The sequence below is a fragment of the Poecilia reticulata genome, chromosome 17 (genome assembly GCF_904066995.2).
Source record: "Poecilia reticulata chromosome 17, P_reticulata-male-v2, whole genome shotgun sequence".
Lineage (NCBI taxonomy): Eukaryota > Metazoa > Chordata > Actinopteri > Cyprinodontiformes > Poeciliidae > Poecilia > Poecilia reticulata.
Window position 1 is genome coordinate 11,818,253 of NC_088846.1, and position 27,926 is coordinate 11,846,178.

Genomic DNA, 27,926 nt, shown 5'->3' on the forward strand with positions numbered 1-27,926 from the left:
ATGCCCTGGTTTTAGGTGTCCCTTTAATACTGTTGACACCAACTCAAATCTGTCCTTCCTCCCTTTTCAGGCTTTATCCAACCATGGAGGGTAACTTGTCCCAGAAAAACTGAATAGGTATATTTTTAGTGCCTACTATCACTTAATATTTGGGAGGTTTTTGAAATGGCTCGCTTTCCACACACCATCAAAACTTTCACTTATTGAGAAAAAAACATCTGGAATATTATTTTTATTTTTTTCTGTGCTTGTACTGTTTCTACAAGCAGTAGAGACCTGAATGGAAGTATAAAAATATGTAGAATATCCGCATCACAAGCTGGTTATGTTCTATTGAGCATTCATTCCTTTTGAGTTTTTAAAAAATGTTTTTATCTTACTTACTGTGACTTAAAACTATTCAATCAACCTAAGCTACATAACCGCTACAGATGCCAACTCTCAATTGATTACTCGAGCACAAAAACAAATACATTTTTATAGCACAGCTGAGAGAGTCAGCTCCACCCCTTTCTGGTCCTGCCCTGGGTAACCGCCAATATCAGCAAAGGGTGGATACTTTGTCACCTTGTTTTGCAATTATAAGTGAGTTGTATATGTTTGCAGGTATTATACTCTCTATTGATCATGTTTCCGGATTACATCACACCCCTGAATGCTCCTGCATTCAACTGGTGATAATTTTACTCTATAGTAGCAGCCTCATTAAAAATATTAATAAAAAGTCTAAAAGGAGTTAAGTATCTAAATATGAACAAGAGTCATTTCTTAATTTATTAGAAGGTAACTCCTCAGACATATAGTTGTATTCTGTTTTCGAGGAAATTATTAAATAGAATTTTTATTTATTTTTTTTAATGCATGGGACTCATTTCTGTTCTTTCTGTCGCACCATTTGTGATCGCCGGGTTTGGCTTCAGTACGAGTCATCTGCACTTCACAAAGTCAGCAGCCTGTAGTCGTGTGAGGCGGAGATGCGGGTATGGGAGGGAGGGAGAGGGGGGGGCGCAGCCGGAGCTCACGTTCATTAACGACCACCGATAACCGGGAATCTTCCTCCGGCAGCATCACAGCGACACGCAGCCGGGGAAGATGGTCGCAGTGCAGACGTCCATGAATTCGTCTCCATCGGCGGAGTGGATCTGTTGTCTGGATAAAAGGTGGGTCATTTAAAAGAAAGGAAGAAAAAAAAAAAACAAAAAAAAAACATCCGACTCACGGCCACGCCGTCGCCTGTCTCATCTATTCATTCATTCATCTGCTTTTGCATGATTAATCGTAACCGGTGACGGATGCGTGTGCGGTGTGACAGCGCAGTGACAGCGTGATGTTCCTCGTTTTTCGGCGTTTTGCGTGTTTTCAATGAAAGTAGGATGTGGTGTGTCTGTGTGTGACACTGCACAGTCTACGTGAAAGAAAATCCCGGTTTTGTCTGTGTTCGGTCAAAAAGGCGTTGGTGGCCTGAAGGTTCAGTGGGGTGTTGCTGCACTGTGTGGACTGTGATAGACGGGGTGGATGAGCGCCACATGGGTTTTATCTGAGGCCGATAGTTATGTTCAGAATGGAGCAGTGAACTGATTGCCTCGGGATATAGAGGAGAAGAATCGCAGCGTTTGAGTTCATTCATTTGTTACACTGGGCATTGTCACATTGCTGCATGCAAAAACTGCCTATTCTGACTGAACAGATTAGCTGATCAGCCAATTCGCACTGTGACCAACTTCAGCTGGAATTAACATCCTAGCCTCTTTATGGGTCCATGAAACTAAAATCTTACTGCGTTAAAAAAAAAAAACCAACAACGTCTAAAGGAAATACTATGAAGCTGAGGATCTCACTAATTACTGTCTCTGATGGACAAACCCCGATCTGTGGGACCTGCACCCCACTGCTCACACACCCACGCATACTGCGCACACCTCTCAGACACATTGTCACGTTACCAATGGCAACCTGAAGCTACCATCTTGTCCTCTCATCCACACCTGGAAGGAGACCTGGGGCGTTTTGTAGAGTACTTTCACTGAGCTGTATTTCATCGCATTTAGTGGAAATAAGAACCAACATTGACTTTTTTTCAACATTTAGTCTTTTGAGGGTAATGAAAGACTGTTTTAGTGTGTGGAATAATTTATCGCCAATTAGTGGGAATAAGGCCAGCTTAACCCTTTCACCCCATTTTTAGTCCTCATTCTGTTTTTTTCTAAGGGGTAGAGTCCCCAAATTGTTTTGGGGTGCAGAAGGAGGAGAGGGCATGACTCTTTAAACCCTATAAGGTCAGATGATTGTTTACTCAACACTCTTGGCCGTATGTCATATGTTTACATATTACAAAACAGTGAGAACCGATGATGTGTCTGCCTTTTGAAGGAGTTTCAAATGCAGTGAGACTGCAGTGCTGGGTGGGAGTCACTAATGAATGAACCGATGGACAGGACAGGATTTTATTGTGGCGCACTCAGCACTCTCCTTCCACTCCTCTGATTCAGTAAATGTCCGGCTCTCACATGTGACTGTGAGTTTGAGAGCTTCGAGTTACAGAAACTGTTGATGTGAAGAAGTGAGGAGAGTGGAAGGAAGGTGGTGATGTCAAGACAGGGAAAATTGTTTAATGCAATTTTCCGAAGACTTTTATCGAGAGGGAAACATGCCAACTAAAGGTCGCCCAAGTCCGGCCTTTAAGAGCTGCAACATTTCGATGCATGCATCCCTTCTCGAACACACCTCAAATCAGACCATTGGGCTGATTCGCTGCCACTGAAGGACTAAGATAAAGATTATTTAAAAATAATAAATGTTTTTAAATAACACTGATTTGTTTTATACAATGCTGATAAGGGAATTCTCCTGCGTCAGGCGTGTGCTGGATACATTTGCTTTGATTTGTTTGTTGTTGCACCAGGCACATTGTATATGGCCCAATCCAGAAGAACATTTAGATAAAATGTCTGACTGAAGCACCAAAATCTTTACCAAAATATAATCACTAAAGACACTATAATATAATCACTATAAATTAATTATAGTCTTTGTAGGTATTATTATTATTACAGCTATCTAGATGTAAAATATTGCAAGATGTAGACATCGTCTGTTATTCTATCTTGCTGTTTATTTTAAGAGAACAAGCTCAAGTGACCTGAGTTTTCTGTTGCTGTGCACTGCCAGTAAGTTGTCTGAAAGCTGCTATGCTTTAACCCCGTTTCCAAGAAAAACTATTTCAGCTGTTTGAAAATACCTTTATTTGCCAAAAATATGGACAGTCATAGCTGGAAAAACAATGAATATAATGAATTGTCCTATTATTGTTGAATACTGCGCAAACAGTATAACTGGCAAATAAACCTCATTTTCCTAACTCTTCTGTTTATTTTCCATCATCTTGATGTTCCTGAAATTTTCTATGAGTTTTTCCACACACTGTTCATAAAATCTGTATCAAATTTAGGCATCAGTAGTTTGAGACGTCTGTCCAACTGGTTAAATATATTATTTTTATGGCTCTTTAAACATAGAAACACAACAAAAATTCAAATATTAACCATCCAAGCAGCCCCATACGCATATGATTGCAAGTTTCACATGCAAATATAGTGACGACTCTTTTGATTCGGTCTGTTTAGAGTTGCTTCTGAAACGGGACACTGACCAACATATTCGACATGTATTGATCATTTGGATGATGGCACTCGTCAAAATGAAATGTTTGTCTCAATTGTTGACTATGCTGTTTTTATGATGTAAAGCATTTTGAACTGCTGAAATGTGCTATATAAATAAACTTGATTGATTGCAGCGCTACTGTTAAGAAAAAGCTTAATGTGTGGGTGTCAATCTATGCGGAGCAGAACAGCAAAGACCTATAATTTCCTACGCAAACGATTAAATCTTACTACTAATTTGCAGAATATATCTTCCATTGCTTCGGTCAACAATTAACTAACAACTGAATGCTTTAGACATTAGTATTATAATCCTAGTATTAATCAATAGGACATACAATGGAGTAGAAATTATTACCACTTCTCTTGCCTATAAAAGCTGCAATAAATTAGTTTTATTTTTGTGATAATACTGGTATACAGTGAAAGGCTTGATGTTACAACAACAATCGAATACTATATTGTCTAGAAGCTTTATTCATAGCTGCAGTTGATAAATGCAGGTGTGCGTTTGCTGGTTAATAGCTGATGTTTAACAGGTTCCCAGGCTGTACGTGTTGTAGACGAATGTTGAAGCAGCTTTAAACATGCAAGTGAAAAATCTCTGTTGCACTAACGTAAAACCAGAGAGCACAGAAAATGCTCTCTGGTTTTACATTTTTTTGGACCTGACGTAGTGAAACCATGATTTATTTACTATTTTTTTTCACCCAAATCGATTTCCCAAAACAGTCTGCAGAACATTGAAAGGTGTCTCTCAGTCTTCTCTTTAGAGGTTGCTTTGTATATGGATGTATGTGTGCGTGGGTGTGTGCGTGTGCATGTGTGTGTGCGACGCGTGTGCATGCGTGTGTGTGTGTGCAGTATAATTTGTGGCTGAAAGCTGAGATCTCTGCTGACATTAGCATCAGGCTGGGAAGGCTGAGAAAAGAGACATTCTGGAAAAGAGAGGAAGCAAAGATGGAGGGGTGGGGGGGAAAGTGAAGCAAGGTGAACACCTCTCAGGTCACATTCATGTCAAACTATGAGGTACACACATTTCTCCTGGCAGGCTTGCAGGCAGGAAGCTTGGGGCGCATAAAAGGACAAAGAATGAATGAGGAGTTAAAGGATTGTTGCAGACAGAATTAACAGTTTTGCTGTAGACATGTAGAGCGCCACAGTCCTACATAGTTAACCTTTCTGTCTCTTCCTGCTGTAACGCGTGGGAGTCCACCTGTCGAAATCATTAACCCAGACTAGACTGGGCTATGATGCTCTGTCTGAGCTGTGGGGGCCAGTACGTAGGCAGACGACTGATGATGAGTCAGAGAGTAGAAGCAGAGAGAACGTGGAAGAGATTTAAGTAGGAGGAGGCTTTTCTGTCAATTATAGGAAAAAAAAATGAATGAAGCTGCCACATTATTAGGCACACCTGGTCTAGTGCTTGTTTACGCAAATAGTGAGTCTCTAGATGGATTCAGACATCTTCATCTTCAGACATCCACAGCCTCCACACACTCATATAGAGGAAAGCATTGTCTGTATAGGAGGCAATGCAACTTCTGAGTGTCTGGTACAATAAACGGCTGTAATAGGCAAGCAAATTAGTTTTGTTAGTATAATGCGTCACTGCTTCAGTCTGCTGATTTTGACAACATAACTGATTAGATGCCACATCATATATTTGTTTGCTTTGATACTGAAACTTACCAAAGCCATTGTCTGCTTATTTTGAGCTTTTATCGCATCAAATTCTTAAGAAGTTGCAAACCTTAATGTTCAGTTTCTTTAAATGAGGTGCAGTCACTTGTAGGAAAACGAAATGATGTTGAATCCATCTGTACAACGACGGGCTGAAGTTCAAATTGAAGTTTCTGAATGAGACGGAGAGCAAATTGAAGTTACTTTGAACTCAACGTTTTTGTTGGTAATAACAGAGTGTTTTTGAAACAGCTGATGTGCTGGGATTTTTTTTAGTTTTTTTTTTTACATTAATCTCAGACTTTTAGAGAATGGTCTGGCAAGGAGAAAGCATCAAGTAAATGGTGGACATCTGGGTAAACATTAATGCCTTGTGATCAGTGGTTAGAAGAGAATAAGCAGACTGGTTTGAGATGACAGACAGGCAGCAGTAGAGCGAATTAAACACGTTGCAGATTGGCTACAGCAGCAGACGACCACTGGGTAACAGATTGGGAAAAACAGTCCCGTCCAAGTGTTGGGACCAAGTAACGTCTTGAATCGAATCCCAAGTTCAGCTGAAACATTCACATGGCAGGATCAGGATTTGGAGTAAATAAAATAAAAGCACACGTTCATTCTGACTTTTATTGGTGGTTGAGGCGGGTGGTGGCATTTTAATGGCATCCAATATATTTTTTTGCTGACAAAACTACCGAATGTATTGTTGCTGACCATGTCCACCGCTTCATCACAGTGTCACCTGTGATAAAGAGCAGATCAGTATGAACCATAATTTCCGAGGGAGGTTTCGGTTACTTTCATAAATGTATTAAATCAGCTCTGCGGGCCAAAAAGGGTCCAAGGCAATACTAGTGTTGCGTACGAAATAATACAGCTGTTATGTGAGTGCTGGTGACAACAAATCTTTGTCAGTAATGGCAAGAAGCGATTTTGTTTGCTGATATAATCACAGAGGCATCTATACTGTTTTGTCTTGCAAGCCATGCTGTGAGGGAAACACAACGGTATAGACAGGCAGAGAAAAATAGATGCTGACTGAAGAAAATTGTATATCAGGAGGAAGACGAAGACAAAAAGTGCCGGGGGGTTGAGGGAAGATGTTAGAGCTGAAGAGGGGAAAGACATTCTCTCATCAGTGAATGAAGGAGCTCTTTTAGTGCATTAGCTCTTCTGTATGAGGAAATCACACACGCATACACCCGCAGACACACACACACAAGGATGAGTCACTTGCAAAGAAAAAAATAAGTGAATGAGCGCTTTCTAACTGCAGCATGTTTTCCTGCGAGACGTTTTGGCGCCGTAGTTTTTCTCCAGTGCGCCACTGAGCAGAAGGTTTTATCCGTCAGATCATACTTTCTGTGTGTTCGCTGCTCACCCTCGTAGATTTCACAAGCAGGAAATGTGGGTGTGCTCAGTGAGATTAGAAGTCTATTAGAAAATAGCACAAGGACTTACATCAACACCCAGTGGGGGGGCCTGTTCAGAAAGAGATGGCGCATGCAGCCCTCTTCTGCTAATGCTAGGAGCGTAGGCAGAACAATGAAGCGGCGTGCTTGCACACACACACACACACGCACGCACTATACACACACACACACACATACACACACAAGCTCACAAAATTCCTAGGATAATGTAACAAAAGGACTGTCTTAAGACATAGCACTACTGGCTCATTTAATTATTTAGGTCAAGACTGCTGGTCGCTTTCATTAAGCTATAGCTAATCACAGCATGCTGCAAGGCTCAGATAGACGAGCCTCATCTAGGAAGTGGACTTTTATGAGCCCCTTCTCCCCCACTGCTACTTATATATTTTTGCACCTTGTTACAATACACAATAATCATGTAAAGCATTGATGCATTTCAACCATTCTTTTCCAGGGACAAATGACTGTACAAGCAACCACTTTATTGAATTTTATATACAAGAAATAGGTGCACCAGTTTGAATTTCATGCATATGTAATGCAGAGTCAAATTTACACATACAGACTCAAATGCATAACTAATATTTGGCTAAATGTCTCTTAGCAAGTTGCAGAGAAACCACGCCTTATCAACGTTCAATACGTTTGAGCTTAGAGCAATTCTAACAGCTTCTTGTTTCCCTGCTTCATCCATTTCATAACCAGCTCTGATGTGTGTTTGGGATCTTTATGTCGTTAGGTTAGAAGATCTAATTGTGCCTAAAGTTCAGCCGTCTGACGCATAAGCTCACCTTCTGATTTAAGAAGTATATTCAAGAGCAACCCAGAGCTCCTCCTACAATGGAAGATGCTGAAGTGCCTCTGTAAAGTGAGTTTAATATCTCATTAACTAAGAAAGGAGTCCCTGCTCCAAAACCGATGCCTTCAAGTATGACTGAACTCCACAGTTGTTCACATGGGAATATCACGTGCCTTTGGGAGAGAAGGTTAAAAAAAATCTGCCATTTGGCCGCAGTGACAAGTACAATGTGTGGTGTTGTCAAGCTAAGGCTTTTTAAGAACACAGTACGGACTGTCAAGCACGGTGGTGTCGGCATTGTGCTGTGGGTCTGTTTCCAGTGCATTGTGCTAAGTTGGTGGAATGATGAAGATGCAAATCTGTCCCCAGATTCTGCGCCTTCAACTTGATAGTTTTTAATTCATGCCCAACTGGGTGTCCGAACAGGATTATGATTCCAAAAATCAAAAAATCAAAACTGGTTTTGAAATGGCTTAGAAGTTACTATGTTGTAATGCAAAACAGATTAATGTGAGCGAGCTTAACTGTTTCTGTTAAGGGACCTTTAGCCAAAGTAAATTGGTCGTACGTACAAATAACGAAAACATTTTTGCACCAATTTCTTGATTTTTATGTTGCATTTTCTGTCCACTATCAGAAAATGGCTAAAATTAATAAAAAAATCCCATAATTACAGTAATTTATTGTAGTGATGAATCTGAGTATGATTCTCACTAGCACTATAGCTCAATGACTGCTGATTGCAGCTCTACTAAGCAACAAATAAACACAGTAATAAGAAAGGTTTGGGTATTGTTGTGCCTTATTCAAATAGATAACTTTAAATGTTGATCCTCTTTGCACAGGCCCTCCGAGCGTTCAGGGGAGGATGTGGACATCATACTGACGAGGCTGAGAGGAGTCAAGACATTCCAGAGGTTTCCGCCTCCACTCCTGCTCCAGATCTGTACCTGCGCCTTTTATGAATGCCTGGAGAAAGGCATTACATGTACGTACGCTAACACCAACTAGCATGCAATAATGTGGGCTGGTTCCGAAATTAGAGTAATTGTGCTATATTGTCTTCCCCTGGTCCTGCAACTCGTTTGTATGATGATGTGCTGTGTGTAGAGTAAAATACAGAGTAAATATTCTTTATTTTATCAAAACACACACCTGCATATCTAACCAATATTTTTCTTGCAAAGCAGTGCAAAAAACAGTTATTGATAATTAGTGATCAAAAAGGGACCATCATTGGGAAACAAGACATTTTTCATTTCTGTTCATTTCGAAATAGACATCTGCAAAAGAGAACTTCCTTTCTATAAACTTTGTACAGTTTCTAAAGCCTGTTTGCAAACAAATTGGCATCAGAACACAATTGTGTACAAAATCTTACAGAAAGAAGATAAAACAACTGTTACATTTTAGGAAATATTCAAACTATACACACCCGATAGCAAAAGCAATACAAATAAAATCTTTAGAACTCTGTGTAAAAAAAATTTGATGGTTTAGCCAATTAAGCTAAGTTTCGTTGATGAACAAATTTGTAGTGTCAAAACAAGCACGGGGAAAACAGAGAAATGAAAAGTCGCAGTTAAAACTCTGATTGCTAATGCTGGCGGACAGTTTAGCTGATCTCGATGAGCAGTTGTCATATGTGGCTGACCCGGCTGGAGGCAATCTGATATTGTCCCTGTCGTGTTACTCTGCTGCTGCAGATGCACAGTTGTGGAAAGATTGACATTCATTTGCATGGATGGATTTTTTTTTCTGCCAGCATTAAGCTGATCAGCTGCTCTGTTAGCTTTTGCAGTCTGGTCAGCTTCAAGCAAGTATGAGAACAATTTTATTTTTTAAGTCTTTTATTTTCATGTGTTGGGGGTCTCACTGCTGGAAGAAGCCACAATGTTCCAGCTTCAACTAAATAAACCTGAAAAAAAAAAAAAACACAGAAAAAAACACCCAACTACCAGCATCCCTATAAATACTGCTCCAGATTTTTTTTTTAATTTAAAAAACTTTGCTTATTTTGTCAAATACCCTACTCTTAAAAGTGATCCCATTTATTTTAGGAACTTTATCACTAAGTGAAACATATTACATAGAATAATTACACATAGATGGATGTTTCAGTGCCTTTGTTTTTGTTACACTTCATGAAAACATGACATTTACATTTTGTATATTACATCAGACTATTAAAAAAAACCATATTTAACAGAAATGTGGTTTTTATTAAAAGCATGCCACCTGTTTAAATTAAAGGTTGTTATTTTTAAAAGGTGCTTTCACTCATCTGAATGCATATTCTAATTTATTGGATGTGTCTCTATTGCTGTCTGCAGTGTTTCGACAAGGAGACATAGGCACTAGCTGGTATGCTGTTCTGTCTGGCTCCCTGGACGTCAAAGTGTCGGAAACGGCTAATCATCAGGTAAAACCAAGCCTATCAACTGAAGCGGTTCATGTGGTTTGTGCTGTGCGTCCATCGTGTAAGCCCCCAAATTATAATTTTTATCATTTTGTATTGATATAACCTATTCCGTCTTATTCTCTCGGTGTCCATTCAGCTGTAAACGTGTCCCCAGTCTCAGAGAGCCGGTCGTTTTCTGACTCCCCTCAATGCCGACACTGTTCTGGTGCACTGCTCTGTCCCCCGTGGAAATATTCAGAAAGCGAAACTGCCACAGCACAGAAAACAAATCCCCAGAGAATGGAGCTTTCTGATGGACTGGATATCCACTTTGCTTGGAAAAACTGTGGAAATGGGGTTCTGGTGTACAGGCAGAGGAGAAGAGTGGCATGTGGGACAGAGGATTTGTTCCAATTGAAAGAAGGAGATAAGAAGCTCCTGTGGTGCAAATCGTCCTATTCACGCTCGAAGCGCTAAAGGGCTATTGGTGGCCTAGTTTCTGTAGCTATATTTGAAATGTCAGTTTAGTTTGGTCGACTGAGAAGGTTTATTTAGTTCATTGAAAAATGTTTTCTAAACAAGTGAAAATAATGACACATGATTAAGTGTGTGTGTATTCTTCACCCAGACCTCAGCTATGTGCTATGTGTTACAAATGTGTTACTTTGAAAAAGTTATGACACGACCTTGTCGTCACGTCGTAAGTTTTTTAAATTTTATTTGAAATTCTTAAAAAAAAGGAAATAGTGAGGCTGGAGGTAAGCAAATGGTTTTCAAAAGATTTTACAAACAAAACTCTCAAAAGTGCGGTGTGCCTGTTCTGAGGAAAAAACTTTTCACTAAAGTCACATCTTCAAGTCTTTTGTTATATCTCTGTCGACTTGGCACAAATGGAAACAGAAGATTAAATTAAAATTGATTTTTTTCTATCCACTGGAGGGCTTATAGCAAACTGGACTTCGTTGGGCTTTTTTGTATCAGTGGCAACACTTCCATAAAGGCCGAATTTGAGGAGGACAAGCACAACTGATAACTGCCTGTCAACAAGCATTTCCACCTGAGCGGTAGACCTCGGTAACTCCCGCTGAGTTGCCATGTTGGTTGCCTGTCTGAATAACACTCTCTTTCTCTGCCTGTTTGATGATATGGTTCCCATTTTGGATTGACAGAAAGCCTAAAGAAGGGAGGGTTGCTTTATAACATAACACATTTCTCAAGACAATTAATCGCACCAGTTTTTAAATAGGAGTGGCAGAGAAAAACGAGGGATCGAACTCATTTGCCTACTGAACATTTTTTGAAAAAAAAAAAAAAAAGTTTAAAACAACTTTTTCAAAAAGCTGCTTTGTGTTGGTGTCACGTAAAACCCCAGCAAGCTACTCTAAGGTTTTGCGGTTGTAATGTGAGGAAATATGTATCACCTTCCTTTTGTATTAACTTCTGTATTGGTCTTGTAAAGTTTATAAAGAAACCTAATTTAAGCATACACTGCTCGTTGCCTGTTAATCATGTCTGTCCGTGTGTTCAGGATGCAGTCACAATCTGCACCCTGGGGATCGGGACGGCCTTCGGGGAGTCCATCCTGGACAACACGCCTCGCCACGCTACCATTGTCAGCAGAGAGACCAGCGAGCTTCTCCGGATCGAGCAGAGGGAATTCAAAACCTTGTGGGAGGTGAGATGGAGCAGTCAACAGATAATAAAATTAAAAAACCCAGTCTATAAATGAAGATCTAAGCAGGTCGAGTTTTGACGTTTTTTTTTTTTTTATTTTGTACTTTTTTCCAAAACAGCTTTCTGTTGCAATTCCCCCCTTGACCACAAGAGGGCTGTCCACCATTGTGGCCTCTGTTGTTGCTCCTAATAGATGAACTCAGGCAACACAACAATGGGCTATTTTAAGAACAGAGGGAGACAAAGGCGGGCATGTTCCGCATATGCCTGAGTTGCTTCTTTATCATAGCCGATATCGGTTTATTTGTATTTTACATTTTCCATTATTTGACACAAAGCTACATGTGAGTGTTATTAATAAAATAATCCACAGTTACAGTATGATGATCAAAAAAAAAGAAGAGACTAAACAACAACATATTGGATATTTGGAAATAGATTGCTTGATTTCCTCCAGTAATAAATCCAATTGTGTTTGTTAAAATATGTTAGACAGGTTAGCACTGCAAGACAACAGAGTGTTGTACTGTAAAGGCTCAGTTTTTCCTTTATAAAAAAGAGAGCATGTAGGTGATGATCATAATTAGACAATGTACAGAGATCCTACGGAGGAAGGCAATGTGTCGTGGTACTCTGGCTAATTCGCCTGTCTCTCTCTCTGTTGATTTGTTTTAGATTGCTGGCACAAACAAAATATAATTTAAACAGAATGGTCTTTATGCTGGATTGCACTTGTAGAGTTGGCTTTGTAGTAGCTGCTTTTGTGAGGGTCATTCTCTTGTTGAGGTTACTGACTCCATTCACAAAGTCCCACTCAGGAGGTCCTGGCAGCGAAGCGGATCACTTCACTTTGGCTTCACAGTCGTCACCCGGTAACTACTTCGACCTGCTGTCTGCCAGGGACTCGAGTCCTGACGAATCCAAGTTTTCTAAAGATTTTGTCTTGCATATATTACTTTTTTTATGTTTGTAAATGTTTCTTTTCAGTTTTTGTTTAACTTTGCTCACGTAAAATCTGCTGTTCTGTGTAGTGCATGAAACACTCGAGCTCCTCAAAGTGTTGAAACGAACAGGTTTCTCTCTGAGAACGACTCGTAAACGGTTGGTTAAGATGACCAGCCTCTTTAATATCACCCACAACAAGCATTGTTAATTATTTTTCTCTGCTAGAAAATAAAATCCTCTCTCATATTAGAAAATAATATCCTTATGATTGTTTTAATTTTAATTATATTCACTTAACACTTTTTAGGTTTAATTGTGTTTTCCAAACATCGCAAGACAACTTATTTTCTTTTCACTTGATTGTTATGGATTATTTTTTTGAGGGTGTGTGAACTAACAAAATATATTGCTAATAACACAGAAGTCTGTGTTTTATAATGTGAAAAAAATGATAAAATATTTGATCATTTGGCTGGAGGTGTAGATTTGCTCGATCTAGAGGGATGTTTGAATGGAAATGATCTTTTTAGTGGTTATATTATTGCATCTGAAATGTGTAGTTGTTTGTAATGCTACTGCTTTCCCATAAAAAGGATATTACCTTACATAAGTATGCAATAACAGATACACAACAGAAAATTTCTTATTTTTTTCTGTCTAAATTAATCCCCAAAAGACCAGCATGGATTTTATTTTATTTTTTTTAGAACTATCGCCACTGAAAACACATTTTTCTCTATCATTAAAAAAAAAAAAAAAACCTTCCCAGTTGTATAACTGCATGAATAAAAATTAGATTCACCGAAACGTGGCATCTCCATTTAATGCCGCAGGGACACGTTAGAGTAAGATAAGACAATAATTGGTAATTAAAGCGCGCGCCGTCTTTTTGGGCTTGTGGTGTGTTTGCTTGCTCACTAAGTGCACTCTGGGTCCCTATCAGCCGTCTATTTTAGGACAGTGGACACAAAGCGGAACACGCCGCCTGAGGTCGTTCTCCTCTCAGTCTTATCCGGCTCGTCGTACGAGGCGCTTTGAGTTTCATTCGTGGGCTAATTTGTGCGCACGTGCACTTTGAGCACTAGAAAGCTGCAAGATGAATGCAGCCGTGCGTTTGATGGAAGGATGAAAGAAGAGGAAGTGCCGCTTCGCAGTTCTATCAGCAAATAAAATCGGGATAAACATATATATATATATATATTTTTTTTTTTTACAAATGCAAATAAAGTTGCATCTAGGAGCTGCTCTTGATGATTCCCTGGTTCCCTGTTCCCCCTGCTGTTCTTTCTGCTTTTGTCTCTTTTTACTCCTATGCCCACTTCCCTTCGCCTTCATTGAACTATTTTACAAGCCTTCTTGTTCTGGTTCGCCTGCCCTCCTCCTCCTCCTCCTCCTCCCTCTCTTCCTCCTGCTCCAGCCTCACCCTTTACTACTCCTGTCTCTGCTGAGCTGCTTTCTCACCACCTACTCCTCCACTGGAGTAGCTCTGTAATACAGGCTCACATCACCCTGGTAACCTGCGAGAGAAAAGTGCTCTGGCTCTTGGCTTGATTGCAGTGAGGGAGGGCAGGCGAGAGACAGAGACGGACACTGGGGCAACTGTGTGCCAGGGGAAGAGAGGAAGAGGGAAGTGGAAAGAAAGGAGGAGAGCAGCTTGTTTTGGGCAGGATGCTATCCGGTGGTGTGTGTGTGAATTGTAAAGGAGGAGAGGGCAGCTCGCCGGGATTTCAGTCCCTTCAGCTTTAGTTTGCCGAGTGTTACTCCAGGTGAGTCTGACTCTTTGGCTATAGCACTTTTAGGCAAGTCGGTCTTTACTTCATACTTAATTTAAAAAAAAACAAAAAAAAACCTAATACTATCTCTATGTTTCCACTGTTTGTTTTTATCGTTTGGATGTAGCGTATTGCTCTGTTCTTTTCTGTGATGGTACCCCGTGTATTTTTTATTTTTTAATTTGTGGACAGCGAAGGGTTTGTGTCCTCAGGTCAAACAGATGCTCTCTGTTTCCATCTCTGTCAGTATGTGTGTTTGTGGCCATCCCCACAAATCCTGGGTTGCCAGATAATGACCTCCCAGTAAAGCATTCTTACATCCAAGCCTCTGCTCCAAAAAAAAAGAAAAAAGAAAAACAAATTGGCAAAGAAAATCAATCATAATTTAATGTTAACAGATGTAAGAACAGCATCTGTGCTCGCCAAGTAGCTTAACTGTGCTTTAAGTGCAGCTGCTCTGTGTGTGTGTGTGTGCGTGTGTGTGCGTGTGTATGCGTGTGTGCGCGAGTGTGTGTATTATATAATGTTGGATGTTCTGCATATAAATGATCTTGGTTGTACAAAAGGCTTTGTTTTGAAAGGCTCTTGAGGTTCTGTGTTCAAATAACATTGTAGGCCGTCAGGAGAGACATGGCTTTAATGGGATTTGATGTTTAATGAATCCCATAATATTCAAAGCCACAAGCTCTAATCTTGTTTTAGTAGCGTAGTAAAACAGGTCTGCGTGCCTTTGAAATAACACGCACACACACACACACACACAAGCACAGTTTCCTACTCTAACAGAAACTCCAGTTGTCCTTTTTCATACCCGCTTTGCTAATTTCTGGAGATGTGGCAATCAGTTCCCCAGAATGCTACAATTTTCCCTTGATCAGCTCTGAACGACAATCAGTAGGTCAATCTCTTTAAAATCCATAGTTAAATCCACAAACCAGTTCATTGAATGCATCCAAACTCAAACCTGCCACCACTTTGCTCCTAAAAGGAAATGTCTTTTTTGTCGCACTTATTGGAGTTGAGTAAAAATAAGCAGGCTTCGATCCAAGCGGGGACGTGTACTTGGATCGAAATCTTGTAATTATTTATTTTTTTCTCATGGATTCTAAAAGATTCCCATATCAAATAACTTGCACCCCTCCTCATTTTTTATATGTCTATAGCACATGAAAATGAAAATCAGAATACACTTAATTATTTAGAAATTTAATTGTAATGAACAGGTTTGGTCATAACAGGTTTTTAAGATGACGTTTTTTTGCCCTGGCACATGCATTGGCGTTAAGCATAGTATTGATAGTTTTGATATGTCTTTAGGATCATCATCCAGTTTGTCTGACCCAAACCGTTACCTTTGAGATTGGTTCGGATCTCTAAGAACCAACCAGAAATCACCACCGCTGCAAGAAGTTTGTTTGGAGACTGGAAGGTGAGGCTCTCAAGCACGGTGGTGGCAGCATCATTCTTCAGATTCATCGGCAGCGGTAGCTTGTGTTGCATCACACAAAGTGTCATGGTTGAACCTTAAACCCTTTTGGGTCTTCCAACAAAACAACGAGCCCAAAAACACACCAGAACCTGGTACATAGGAGAAAAGAAACAAAACCACAAAGTTTTTAAAACTATATCAAGTTGTTATCTTTTCATATCATCCCATTAAACAACAAAAAAAAACAGTTGAAGTGCACAATTGAAAGACTCCAATTAGTGCTTCATCAGACTGGCATTTTAAGTGGTCTTTGGTCTGATTTGTTTTCCCAACAGAAGTATCGTCAGAGCTTGGCTGGATTGTTGGCCCCACCTTATGGAGCCATGGAGAGTGGATCCAACAACGACAGTACGTATAGAAAGGAACTGGAAGAAGCATGTGCAGAGTCAACGAGTCCATATCTGTCCAAAAACGGCACGAGGGCCGAGTTGCTTATCTAAATCGCGTTGAAACACATTAGTGGCACAGACACAGGATGGGCTTTGCTTGGCTTTTCTTAAATCAACCATTCTAAAGATAGTTTTTCTCCTCAGGACTGACAGACAAAGACAACATGAACTCAGACTCTGGAAACAAGGCTCATAACAAGGTAAATGTTTCCAGTAGTTCCCAGTTTGGCCTTCAAGGTTTTGTAATAACTGAAAAACAAAAGAAAACTACACTTGTTTTGCCTTCAATTCTTTGTTTGCTGCAGTATTGGTGTGACACAAAACTGAACTGAGAAACATATTTTTTGCTGTTATAGATCTCTCTCTCTCGGGCAGATCATTAACATGAACATTTTATTAATGCTTCCATTCATATTTGAGCTTGAAGGTTCTCCATATATCTGAGCAAACTTGTCTCCTATATTCTGCAATCCAGTTTTTGTTTTTTTTTTAATGCAAACTTTTATGTGTTGTTGAATGAACCAGAATAGTAAAATAGATTGTCACAGTGATGACTCATAGTTTTGTAGATATGCTAATGCTAGCTAATGGATGCACATCGAAGAAAGATCCCATCTGCCCAATTAACATGCCTTCCTTTGTTGTTTTCAGTAGCAATTCTTCGTGCGTGTGCATGTGTATGCACAGCTCTCTTATATTCCTCTCTGTTTAAGAAACGGGTTCGGTTTTTTAAAATACGTCTCTGGTTTTATGGTTACACCACATCGCTCATGATAATCTAACGGGCAAACGTTCAAATGGCAAGCTCTAATCTCATCAGATGAAAACAAACTATTTAGCTCTCCGGTTTAGATTAAAATTGGAAATGTGGGTTCCTCCTACGCTTCTTGAACACAACAGCATTTCTGGAGCTCTTCTGTGGGTTCTGCAGGTTCCCTCCGAGAAGCTGCAGAGAGCAGGGAAGGTCCTACGCAACGCCATCCTGTCCAGAGCGCCGCACATGATTCGCGACAGAAAATATCACCTCAAAACATACAGGTGCGCTCTGCAGATGAACCCGTTTGGCTCTGAATGCTTTAGTTCAGATCGTCTCTCTCCGGTGTTTGAAGCATGCGTTCACACACGTGTGTTGCAGACAATGCTGTGTTGGGACGGAGCTGGTGGACTGGCTGGTGATGCAGAGCGCCTGTGTGCTCACTCGCTCCCATGCTGTTGGGATGTGGCAGGCGCTGCTAGAAGAAGGAGTGCTTAATCATGGTAACTTAAACTCGCTTCATTGTGTTTCAGCATGCATGTCAGATGGACTTACAACATGTGAAAAAGCATGTTTTTGTTCTATACATTTTCTATAACTCAACATCTTTTACAAGAAAAATAGAAGTTTGTTTTTTTTTCTACAAAAATCAACCAAAGAAAAGTTGAAAATCAGGAAATATCTCGCAACGACTACTTTATCACTTTTAGTACTCCAATGTTGTAATTCTGCAAGATAAGTAAACTTTAAATTCTAATAAATATTTAATACTGGAACTGGAAAACATTTTAAATAACAAATAAAATGAATTTTGAAGTCTTTATAAACAAAACTGTCCTGGAAAAAAAGGGGCTAGTTGAGACCAAATCACCAAACTGATAACTGGACAATAAATTATAAATCAGGCCAATGAAAATCATTGAGTTTGTTTTAATTTATTGTGTGATTAATTTGATTTGCTGATTATCGTGATATAATAGTGTCTGGATTATTATACCCAGAGATTTAAAAACTGACACTATACACTGTGTATTAAACTGTGCACATTTTCTGTGCTGCTCAGTGGACCAGGAACTGGGCTTCCACGACAAGTACCTGTTCTATCGATTCCTTGATGACGAGGAGGAGGACACGCCGCTGCCCAGTGAGGAAGAGAAGAGGGAGAGTGAGGAAGAGCTGCCGGAGACCATCCTGTTTCTGGCTCAGATCGGCCCGGACGCTCTGCTGCGCATGATCTTAAGGAAGCCGTAAGAAACCATTTTGCATCATTTACTGCACTGTAAACGTGGCCGAGAGAGTCTGGTGGAGTGATTCCATTTTTTAGGAATTTCTAAAGATTATGTGTGACATTAACTGTACAGATCGGAACACATCAACATTTCCAGAGTGGTACTGTTGGGTTTATTCTGACGAAGCTTCTGTGTGTGTGCGTGCGTGCGTGTGTGCGTGCGTGTGTGTGTGTGTGTGTGTGTGTGTGTGTGTGTGTGTGTGTGTGCGTGTGTGTGTGTGTAGGCCAGGGCAGAGGACAGCAGATGACCTGGAGATCATCTACGATGAGCTGCTTCACATCAAGGCCTTATCTCACCTCTCCAACACTGTGAGTCTGCTGCCTCGCTTTTGGTTTTCCTTAGTAGCATCAGATAACGAGTTCTCCTCAGAACAGCTTGACACAGATTTCTCAATCCTTGTAGGAAAGTGTCGAAATTCAAGTCGGCTCATGAAGGTTTCGTTTTGTGCTACTGTACGTGGTTTGATGAATCAAACTGAAAATTTTGGTCGTAATCAGATCAAAACGCCACCATTTATATTAATATCATCTAGTCTTCTGTTAAGATTAAAGGCCTGCATGTGAGGCCCTTGTGAAGAAAACATTGATGGTTTTCATTCAACCCTGGCATATGAACAGAGGTGGTATAGATTTACGGTTTTTGTTTTGTTTCTGTATTTTTTTTTTGCTTGCAGGTGAAGAGGGAACTGGCAAGCGTTGTGATTTTTGAATCGCATGCAAAAGCTGGAACTGTGTGTAAGTTTTATGTTACTGGCCTGTATTGTAAAAAATGCTGCTCAAAATGGACTTTCATTTAAATTTGTTCCTTTTCTTCTGTAGTTTTAGTGAATCCTGTACCGATAATGCAATTAAGTTGGTGTTAAAAGTTTGACTTTATGAATTTTATTGTCCCTGTGAAGAGAGGCGCTGTGTAATCAGTGGATTTGGTGGACAGACTTATGTAATAGACAAAAGTTGTTCATGCATTTAAATTGGAATTGAAAGGAGATGTAATCTTTCAAAAAAATTTTCCAAATAAAAATCAGAAAATTCGGTTTAAATTTCTATAAATTTTATACTGAGACCACTGAATAAAATGTGATGCAACCAATTTTCTTCAAAAAAAAAGCCAGCTGTTTGTAGTTCAATCATAAATACAGCTTTTTTTGTGAAGTTTTGTTTGACAACATCAGTGAACAGCATCATGAAGAACAGGGAACACACCAAATAGTTCAGGAGGAAAGTTGAGGAAGGTTTTAAATCAGTTTTTTTTATTTTTATAAAACAACATGCCAAGCTTTGGACACAGCGAACATGTGGGGAAAAAGGAGGTCTGGTCAGACGACACAAAATTAGCTTTTTGGCCCAACATGCAAAACACAGTTTGTGTCACAAAGATGCAAATGCCATCCCCACAAAGATGGGGACATGGCAGCATCATGCTGTGGGGTTGCTTTTCTTTAGCATGAACAATTCAGCTGCTACTAGAGTCTGTTAGTCTATCACCTAAAATTACAATAAAACATGTTACACTTACCAGTTTGTGCTTTAACAAAATAAAATGTAAAAAATATATAAAATGCATTTCCCTACATGACAGCGTAAAGATGATTATATATGGCTGATATGTGTGTGTGTGTTTTTATTGTCCAGTGTTCAACCAAGGAGAGGAGGGCACCTCTTGGTACATCATCCAGAAGGGCTCTGTAAACGTGGTCATCTACGGCAAGGTGCGTCTGGATGCATTCCTCCGCTAGCTGGACATCAGCTGGTGTGTTTTCGTTGTTTGGATTTTCACACGTGAGCCTCTTTATGGTTTACCACTTCATCCGAAAGCATTTCATCTGTCTGTAATGGACGAGACCGCAGAAGTTATCACATCTGACCTGAACGCACAAGAGCATTTGTGCCATCTGGAGACGGGGAAACCCCGGCAACGCAGTTTGGCAAAAACATCCGCGACCCGGCTTGACTCATCCCAGTGACTAACCGGCCTGATGGATTGCACGCACAGGCAAAAAAAAAATAAAAATAAAATCCCACCACGCAACTTGTGTGCAAACAAATGCCGCGGATGCACGCTGCGATCGCACATTTATATTTATAATTGGCTCTATGCAAACGAACAGGCGGACTCTGGTGATTCACCGCTGCCCCTGTTTGCGCTCCTGTCTGGTGTCTCTTCTGCGCTCCGGATGACGCTCCGGCTGCCTTCGTGTCGGAGTTTGTTTGTGTCTGACTGCGACCTTCTCTCTGTGTTCGTTTTATGGATGTTTTAGGGAGTGGTGTGCACACTCCATGAGGGGGATGACTTTGGCAAGCTAGCCCTGGTCACAGATTCACCTCGCGCCGCCTCCATTGTCCTGAGAGAGGACAACTGCCACTTCCTCCGTGTGGATAAGGATGACTTCAACAGGATACTCAGGGTTGGACCCTTATTTAAAAAAATTTTTTACAGACACTTCAAAACATTTAGTTGCCTATTTTAAAATATTGCTGGGAGTTTTTTTTTTTTTTTTTTTTGATTAGATACAATAAACGTTGTTGCTTAGACTTTGTCTCCCTCCTGTGTCGGGTCGGCTGTACTGCACCGCAGAGCCTGTATTTACACTGATGCTGCTCTAAATATATTTCGTAGGATGTGGAAGCCAACACGGTGCGTTTGAAAGAGCATGAACAGGCTGTGCTGGTTTTAGAAAAAAGCCACAGGGCCTCCACGTTGGGAAGCATCAAGTAAGTGATACGTGTGGATCCTAAAATAATACCCATGATGGTCTTAATTATTTTTAGAGAATTAGATCAGATCACCCCGATCCTGGGATCTGCCTCCCACAGTAGATCATCATGTGTTTGAAATGATTTTCAGCACGGAGTAAACATTTACTTACATAAGTCTGTTTGAAGCCATAAATACACAGCAGTTAAAAATTAGAGTCAAATTGTCCAAATTGAGAAGATGAAAACTCACAGATCTGTTATGTTTTTTTAATTTACATATTTGGGGCTAGTGGGTCATTACCCTAATTTTTGGAGCATGCAGATCGCTTAACAAGTCTTATAATAAAAATGTAAACAAATACAAATTTAATGCAGAAATGTAATGTTTCAATTGTTGACTTTGAACTGTCTTGTTGCTGAAATGTGCTGATTTGATATGTATTACTTTATGATTGATTATTTAACTTGCGTTTTATGTTCCTAAAAAAATTTCCCCAAAATAGACAACATGATACTTTCTCTAAGTGTCAATGTTTTTATTTTTATTTCTCATTTCTTGCAGATACACTGTGATATCAGGAACGCCAGAGAAGATTCTTGAGCACTTCCTGGAGACTATGAGACTGGACATTCATCACAACGAACCAGGTAACGGCACAGAAAAACAAATACGAAATACAGGAGGTTTGTCAACTTTTCATTGATTGAAAAGATACTCTAAAAAGAACTGAAAGTTAAACAGATGACCCAGCTGTGATATGTTTCAAAGTACAATTAGAAATAAAAAGTTTAAAGCAATCAGTAACTGCAAACAGTAACCTTCTTATTTGATATGTATAGGCCTACATATCAAATAAGAAGAAAAAAAATTTAACAATACCTAAAGCTAAAAACAAATAATTGTCCTAACCATCAAAAACACTGAGAACAGCAGCAGTGCGTTTTGGTTTATGCTCTTGTGTTCAAAATGTGTTGTTTTTCTAGTGAAATATCATTACAATGCTACGATGAAAATGATTGGTCTAAAGTAGTTGCTGTGGAGATTAACCAATCAGATGCTAGCAGCAGTTTTTCAGTGCTGCTGAAAGAGCTGCAGCACAGAAACCTTGATGACTGCACATTTTAATTAATTCATTTCTAATTTAATGTTGACTGAATGATTTGATGTACTGAATGACATGTTTAATGGATTATGGACCTTTTGGGCCTTTGTATGTCGTCTGTCTAGTAGGAAGGATTGGTACAGTGAGCTTCATCACCATTACCTTTTGAAACGTTTTGTGTGTGTGTGTGTGTGTGTGTGCGTGTGTGTGTTGTGCTTCACTATGCTCTTCTTATCCGTCCCCTGACTGTTCTGTTGTTTCTCTTACCTTTTAGACCCAGCAGTGGATGATTTTGTTCTCATGCACTGTGTCTTCATGCCAAACAGCCAACTATGCCCTCTACTAATGGCACAATATCCTTTTTATCTTGCTCTTCAAACGTTTCATGTGTCAGGGTTAGTGTTATTGTTACGTCCTATTAATGTAATGCATGCAAAACAGTTTGCGTTGTATTAACTTTTGTACTGACAGCTTATTAGCTCTCATCATTAACACACAGACAGCCAGAGCCTTAGTTACTTTCTGAATTGTATGAAATCCCCCTTTTTTTCTTTTTTTTTTACCAGAATCAAATCAAAACTCCTGGTCTTTTTCGTTTTTTGTCTTGGAATACCTATAATACATATTCACTGACATATCTTTAATTAATGCATGCAATAACTCATAAGTGAAGTCTTTGACTGCAAGAGAAATATCTTGAATCCAGATTGATTCTGTATCAGTTCAACCTAAAAAAAAATCAGATATAAAAATCAACATCTTAGATAAAATAAAATCTTTAAGTTCAGTTTACTTGTTGTTCTCCTTAAACCCTGGGTGTACCTACCACGTGGTCTCTCCACCGGGCTCTGAGCAGGAGAGGCTGGAGTACACGCTCAACAACAAAAGGAGGGCCCTCATTCTGACCCTGCGCTGGGCGAACACACACACCTACCTGCTACAGGAGGAGCCTGCTGCAATCTCTTTCCTGGAGGTTAATATAGCATGGTTTTATTTATTTATTATTTTTTAAGGAAGCCAGGTACTTGGCTGCCTCTGGAGCTCTGCGCGCTCTGACTTGTTGTTCCCTGAAGGAGCTGTACGGAAGCGTGTCCAATGATTCTCGGACACTGAGAGGTCTCAAAGACTTGGTGCCTGACCTGGAGAAAGTGGTGAAGCTACAGTACGCATCGGATTCTCAATTTAAATCATTGAGTGTGATTTCTGTAAACCTGAAGTTATATTTGGCGGTTTTCTTTGCAGCTCAGAGGAAGTCAAATCAACAAAAAAGGTTTGCAAAGAGCAGCGCTGAGTATTACTGTTCACCGTTTGTGCTAGGCTTATGCCAAATGCATCGCAGTGACCTGGGTAATGTCATGTGATCCAACAGAAGACCCTGATTCGACAGTTCAGCAACGGGGAGGAGCGGCTGCAGAAGAAACAGCCAATTAGGAATCAAGATGACAGTAAGTCGCCCTGTAATCATTTGACACCGACAGCTTCTTAGTAGATCGTTATGAAATTTACTGGCTAGAAAAATGCGTCATAATTCAAATTCAGTAAATATTGAGTGATAAGACGGTTGTTTTTTTTCCACATCTAAGTGTGAGGCCGTGATAAGAAGACAGAAGCAGAATTCTCTTTTGGAATTTTTAAAAATACATTTCAGGCCAATTTTATTTTGGTAAAGATGTCTAAAAAAAACCCATTGAAATAACTCGTATCTTACAGGCCGAGTTGAACCTGAAAAGTGCTACAAAACCCATCAGGAATTCGGGGATTTATTTCAAGGCTTGTTGACCGTTGCAGTAAACGCTGGCCAGCGTGATAACTGAATAAAATATCTTATAGGATTTAAGATAAAAGCTAAATCTGACGTCGCAGTTTAGGAGCTGGCTAACTCTTAACCTCGGTTCTCCAATCGTCTTTCTACCTGGGTGAAGTCCTCTTGAAGGTCTACTGCAGCGACCACACCTACACCACCATCAGGATCCCAGTGGCAGCGACCGGGAAGGAGGTCATCAGCGCCGTGTCGGACAAACTCGGCACCACCGAGGAGCTGCTGCTGGTCCACTTCAGCTCTGCCGGTGGTGAGAGAAAAGAACGCGGAGCGTCTTGAAATTTATTTTAACATAGCAGCGTTGATATGATACGATTTTCCCCCCTCCCCCTCCTTTGTCTGTGACAGAGAAGCAGCTGTTGAAACCTAATGACGTGTCGGTGTTTTCTACGTTGAGCATAAACGGTCGCCTGTTCGCCTGTCCTCGAGAGCAACTCAGCGGTCTGGTGAGCGACTGACGTGGCCGCCGTTCTCTCGTCTCGGCCCGCCAATTTATAAAGACGCAAACGTGTTGTTCCTGTTTGCGTCAGGCTCCTCTCCCGGACCAGGAAGGCCCGTCTGCCGGCTCCATGTCAACCTTTGAGTTGATGAGCTCCAAGGACCTGGCCTATCAGATGACCATGTTCGACTGGGAGCTGTTCAGCTGCGTACATGAGGTGTCATGTGCTGAAAATCTCGAGTTTCTCTGTAAGATGACGAAGACATTAAAGAGGTTTTATGACTGTGTGGGTTTTTTCTCCCTGTGCTTTTCCTCAGCATGAGCTGCTCTACCACACGTTTGGACGGCACAGCTTCAGAAGGACCACGGCTAATCTGGACTTGTTCCTGAGGAGATTCAACCAGGTTCAGCTGTGGGTGGTCACCGAGGTCTGCCTCTGCACTCAGCTCAGCAAGAGAGTGCAGCTTCTCAAGAAATTCATCAAGATAGCTGCACAGTGAGCACATTTAGTGAACGTAAAAGATTTGAGCAGATATCAACAAGAAACTCAGGCTTTTACTACACGCGTTCCCTTTTGTCGTCTGCAGCTGTCGAGAATTTAAGAACCTCAATTCATTCTTTGCCATCATTATGGGGATGAGCAACCCTGCTGTCAGCAGGCTGAGCCAGACATGGGAGGTAAAGCTTTCAGCAAAACCAACTAATCCACGAGTTAATCTACTGTAAACCTAATCTACATAAGAACTGTAGAAAAATCTCCTGTCATATATACATTCTGTTTTTGTTTTTTGTTTTTGTCCTTGACAGAAACTCCCCACCAAGTTTAAGAAGTTTTATGCCGAGTTTGAGAGCATGATGGTGAGCTTTGCGTTGAAATGCCTTATTAACATCGTCTTACCGTTACATTTTTTTTTATTTAATCCAATGTTTTATACATGTTTGAGATTTATTCAGTAAGATCAGAGTAACAAAGATCATATTTTCTTGCTTAGTCTTGTTTTTCTTTATAGTAATATAAAAAAAAACCAAAAAACTGTTTTGCACTGAAATATACAGTGACCACAGTTAGTGGCACCCGTGGAAAAATGTGTTGAAATGTGTAGAAACTAAATCAGGACTGAAAATACTTGATTTGACCAAACATTAATGAGCAATGGAAGTGTTAGATTTAACATTATATTTGCATTTTTAATGTTTGTCCTTTTTGTTTTATTGGAAAAGATGCCAGGAATGCCTGGCGCACCTTTAATTGTACTACTTTTGATTTTGTTAAACACAATTATTCCATACATAAATATTCTCAATTTTTATTAAAAAAAAAAAGTTGAATGTTATGCTATTTGAATGAAAAAAAGAAAAAAATTCCCACATCTTTACCAGGGGTTGTCAGTAATTGAGGCTGGTACGAAAACCAAGGAAGAAATTATACACTGGACATACTTTTTATTTTATTTAGAGAATTTAAATGAGAGATTTGACCTTTATATATTTTTTAAATTAACCTCATGTATCTGTTTTACAACAGGACCCGTCGAGAAACCACCGATCTTACAGACTCACTGTCACCAAGCTGGAGCCTCCAATCATCCCCTTCATGCCGCTGCTTCTCAAAGGTGCGACTCAGAGCCACCGTGTCGTCTCTGATAGTTTAAAAAAAAAATACACACAAACACAGACTGAGCTAGCCTTTTAAACAAGGAAAACTTCAAGACACAAATTGTCTCCAGAGAGCTCCAGTTCTCCATTCATGTACTCCAAATATGCAACACGTTTCTCTTTTTGTTGCTAACAGATGATCTTTGCCGCCTTCTTTACAGATATGACTTTTACACACGAGGGCAACAAGACTTTTCTTGACAATATGGTCAATTTTGAGAAAATGGTGAGTTCCTTTGATCTTAAAAGAAAAAGTCAGAGAAATACTTTTTCCGACTGCATCAAAGTTCCTCCTGTTCAGACATAACAATCTAACACGCTGGTATCGTTTCATCAGCGTATTATAGCAAACACAATTCGACAAGTGAGACACTGTCGAAGCCAACCATTCAGTAAGTTTGTACATTATTCAGCAGCAGTGCTATTGGTATTTTTGCTCCCTTTTTTTCACATATTGTCACATTGCAACAACCAAATTCCAGTTTTTGGCACGTAGGGACGCTAGTGGGGCTGCGTAGCATAATATATTTTGCTACTTCTGGATGCAAATTGCTTTATTAGAGCATCAGCATAAATAATGGTAATGCATGCTGCATAACCTCTGTGACGCCAAATCTCATAAAATCCATATAAATACACTAAAGTTTGTGGTTGCAACTTGACAAATGTGGGAAAACGTGGAAGGGAAGGATCCGGTACCAAATGTTTCTCTGTACTCCGTCAGATCCCGAAATTTGCCAGCCAAACAAGAACCAGGCAGAGGTGCGGGGCTACGTCAGGAAACTCTGCGTGATCGACAACCAGAGGGCGCTGACGCAGCTCTCCTACAGGCTGGAGCCTCGGCGGACATGAGCCGCAAGCCCTCCACCGCCGACGCCTTCGCTCCGTGACGTTGGCATAAAGTACACAAACGCGTCACCGGTTTGACGCAGCCCAACAAGTGGACTTGTAGTAGCAAATCACAGCAGTGATTCCTAGATCTGTGACGGGCTCAAGGACTCGTACTGTGCCGTTAAAAACGGCGCCTCCCGCTGCTGGACTGAAGGGAAACCGTGTCAGCTGCTCTCCCGTTGCTCTGTCTTAAATCCTTGACCGATTGTTTATATCGTACCAGTTAGTACTGTTTCTACAGACCCGCTAGATAGATCTGTGGTGTATAGAACGTGAATCAAATATCCTGCATGGTTTTGAACTTCATAGGCTTTGTGTTCTATACAGTGGATTTCTATCAGAGTGTCCTGTATTGTTGTGTTAAACCCAGAGGAAGCAGAGTTTACAACGAAAGACTGAACCTGCCTGTTGAACCAACTTCCCACTTACCGACGTTAGTGCTTTAGACTTTATTTTAATATCCTATTATATACAGAAATCTGAGAGTACATATTTGCCTAATAATCTAAATTATTCTAATCAAAGTATTTAAAATCCGTAGGATTATACGTGTTACATTTAAAATGATTCAACAAGAGTATTAGTTTGATCCGAGCCCTGAAGGTGTTTAAAACGGACGCTAAAGTATTACATTTTATGTCAAAGAGATGAGAAGTAGCATCTCTTGGAAAATGCAAATTGCCTGATTGGATCTCTGTAGATCTGTAGGGATTTTATTTAGTTGACCTTTTAAAGGGAACCCCCAGTCTTATCTACCAGTTGTGTTCAGTCTGTGTGGTTTTTATTTTTGTATGTGTACATTCGGAGTGCGTGCCGTTCATTTTTTTTCGTTTGATCTCAGGATCTTTTGCTGTGATGATGTGTTGAGAAATTCAGTAGCTTTTTTCCCCCAAAAAAGCTGCCTGTAAGGTGTATTGTATGTGTAGTCTGCCTTGTATATAAAAAATAAATGAATAGCAAATTTATCAGTGTTGACGACTTGATAATACTGCAATTTCTGAACAGGATCTAGCTCATGTAAGCTAACAA

General features: G+C 40.2%; 1 protein-coding gene across 3 annotated transcripts; it reads left to right on the forward strand.

Annotated features, from left to right (window-relative positions):
* Positions 1 to 990: 990 nt before the first annotated feature.
* Positions 991 to 27,862, forward strand: LOC103479350 (rap guanine nucleotide exchange factor 4-like). Of its 3 annotated transcripts, XM_081598243.1 has the most exons (30): positions 991 to 1,160; positions 8,426 to 8,568; positions 9,914 to 10,002; positions 11,510 to 11,656; positions 16,137 to 16,209; positions 16,395 to 16,450; positions 17,182 to 17,288; positions 17,386 to 17,507; positions 18,068 to 18,251; positions 18,517 to 18,601; positions 18,967 to 19,027; positions 19,925 to 20,001; positions 20,551 to 20,697; positions 20,910 to 21,004; positions 21,552 to 21,637; positions 22,367 to 22,445; positions 22,915 to 23,065; positions 23,166 to 23,254; positions 23,335 to 23,362; positions 23,462 to 23,537; positions 24,015 to 24,161; positions 24,260 to 24,357; positions 24,442 to 24,567; positions 24,668 to 24,846; positions 24,938 to 25,028; positions 25,158 to 25,208; positions 25,876 to 25,963; positions 26,168 to 26,232; positions 26,344 to 26,398; positions 26,731 to 27,862. In XM_081598243.1, the coding sequence occupies exons 1-30, from the start codon at positions 1,093 to 1,095 to the stop codon at positions 26,856 to 26,858; spliced, it is 2,991 nt and encodes a 996-aa protein (XP_081454369.1). In that variant the 5' UTR covers positions 991 to 1,092; the 3' UTR covers positions 26,859 to 27,862. The 3 variants fall into 3 exon arrangements, with proteins under 3 accessions (XP_081454369.1, XP_081454371.1, XP_081454370.1); XM_081598245.1 differs by lacking the exons at positions 991 to 1,160; positions 8,426 to 8,568; positions 9,914 to 10,002; positions 11,510 to 11,656 and adding exons at positions 13,847 to 14,366; positions 15,690 to 15,801; XM_081598244.1 differs by lacking the exons at positions 991 to 1,160; positions 8,426 to 8,568; positions 9,914 to 10,002; positions 11,510 to 11,656 and adding an exon at positions 13,847 to 14,366.
* Positions 27,863 to 27,926: the final 64 nt, after the last annotated feature.

Excerpts from the sequence above, each read along its gene's own strand:
- LOC103479350 (XM_081598243.1), top strand. The coding sequence starts at position 1,093 with ATGGTCGCAGTGCAGACGTCCATGAATTCGTCTCCATCGGCGGAGTGG. Across the intron at positions 24,568-24,667 it reads TGTTCAGCTGCGTACATGAG|CATGAGCTGCTCTACCACAC; the intron begins GTGTCATGTGCT and ends GCTTTTCCTCAG. Across the intron at positions 25,209-25,875 it reads CCGAGTTTGAGAGCATGATG|GACCCGTCGAGAAACCACCG; the intron begins GTGAGCTTTGCG and ends GTTTTACAACAG.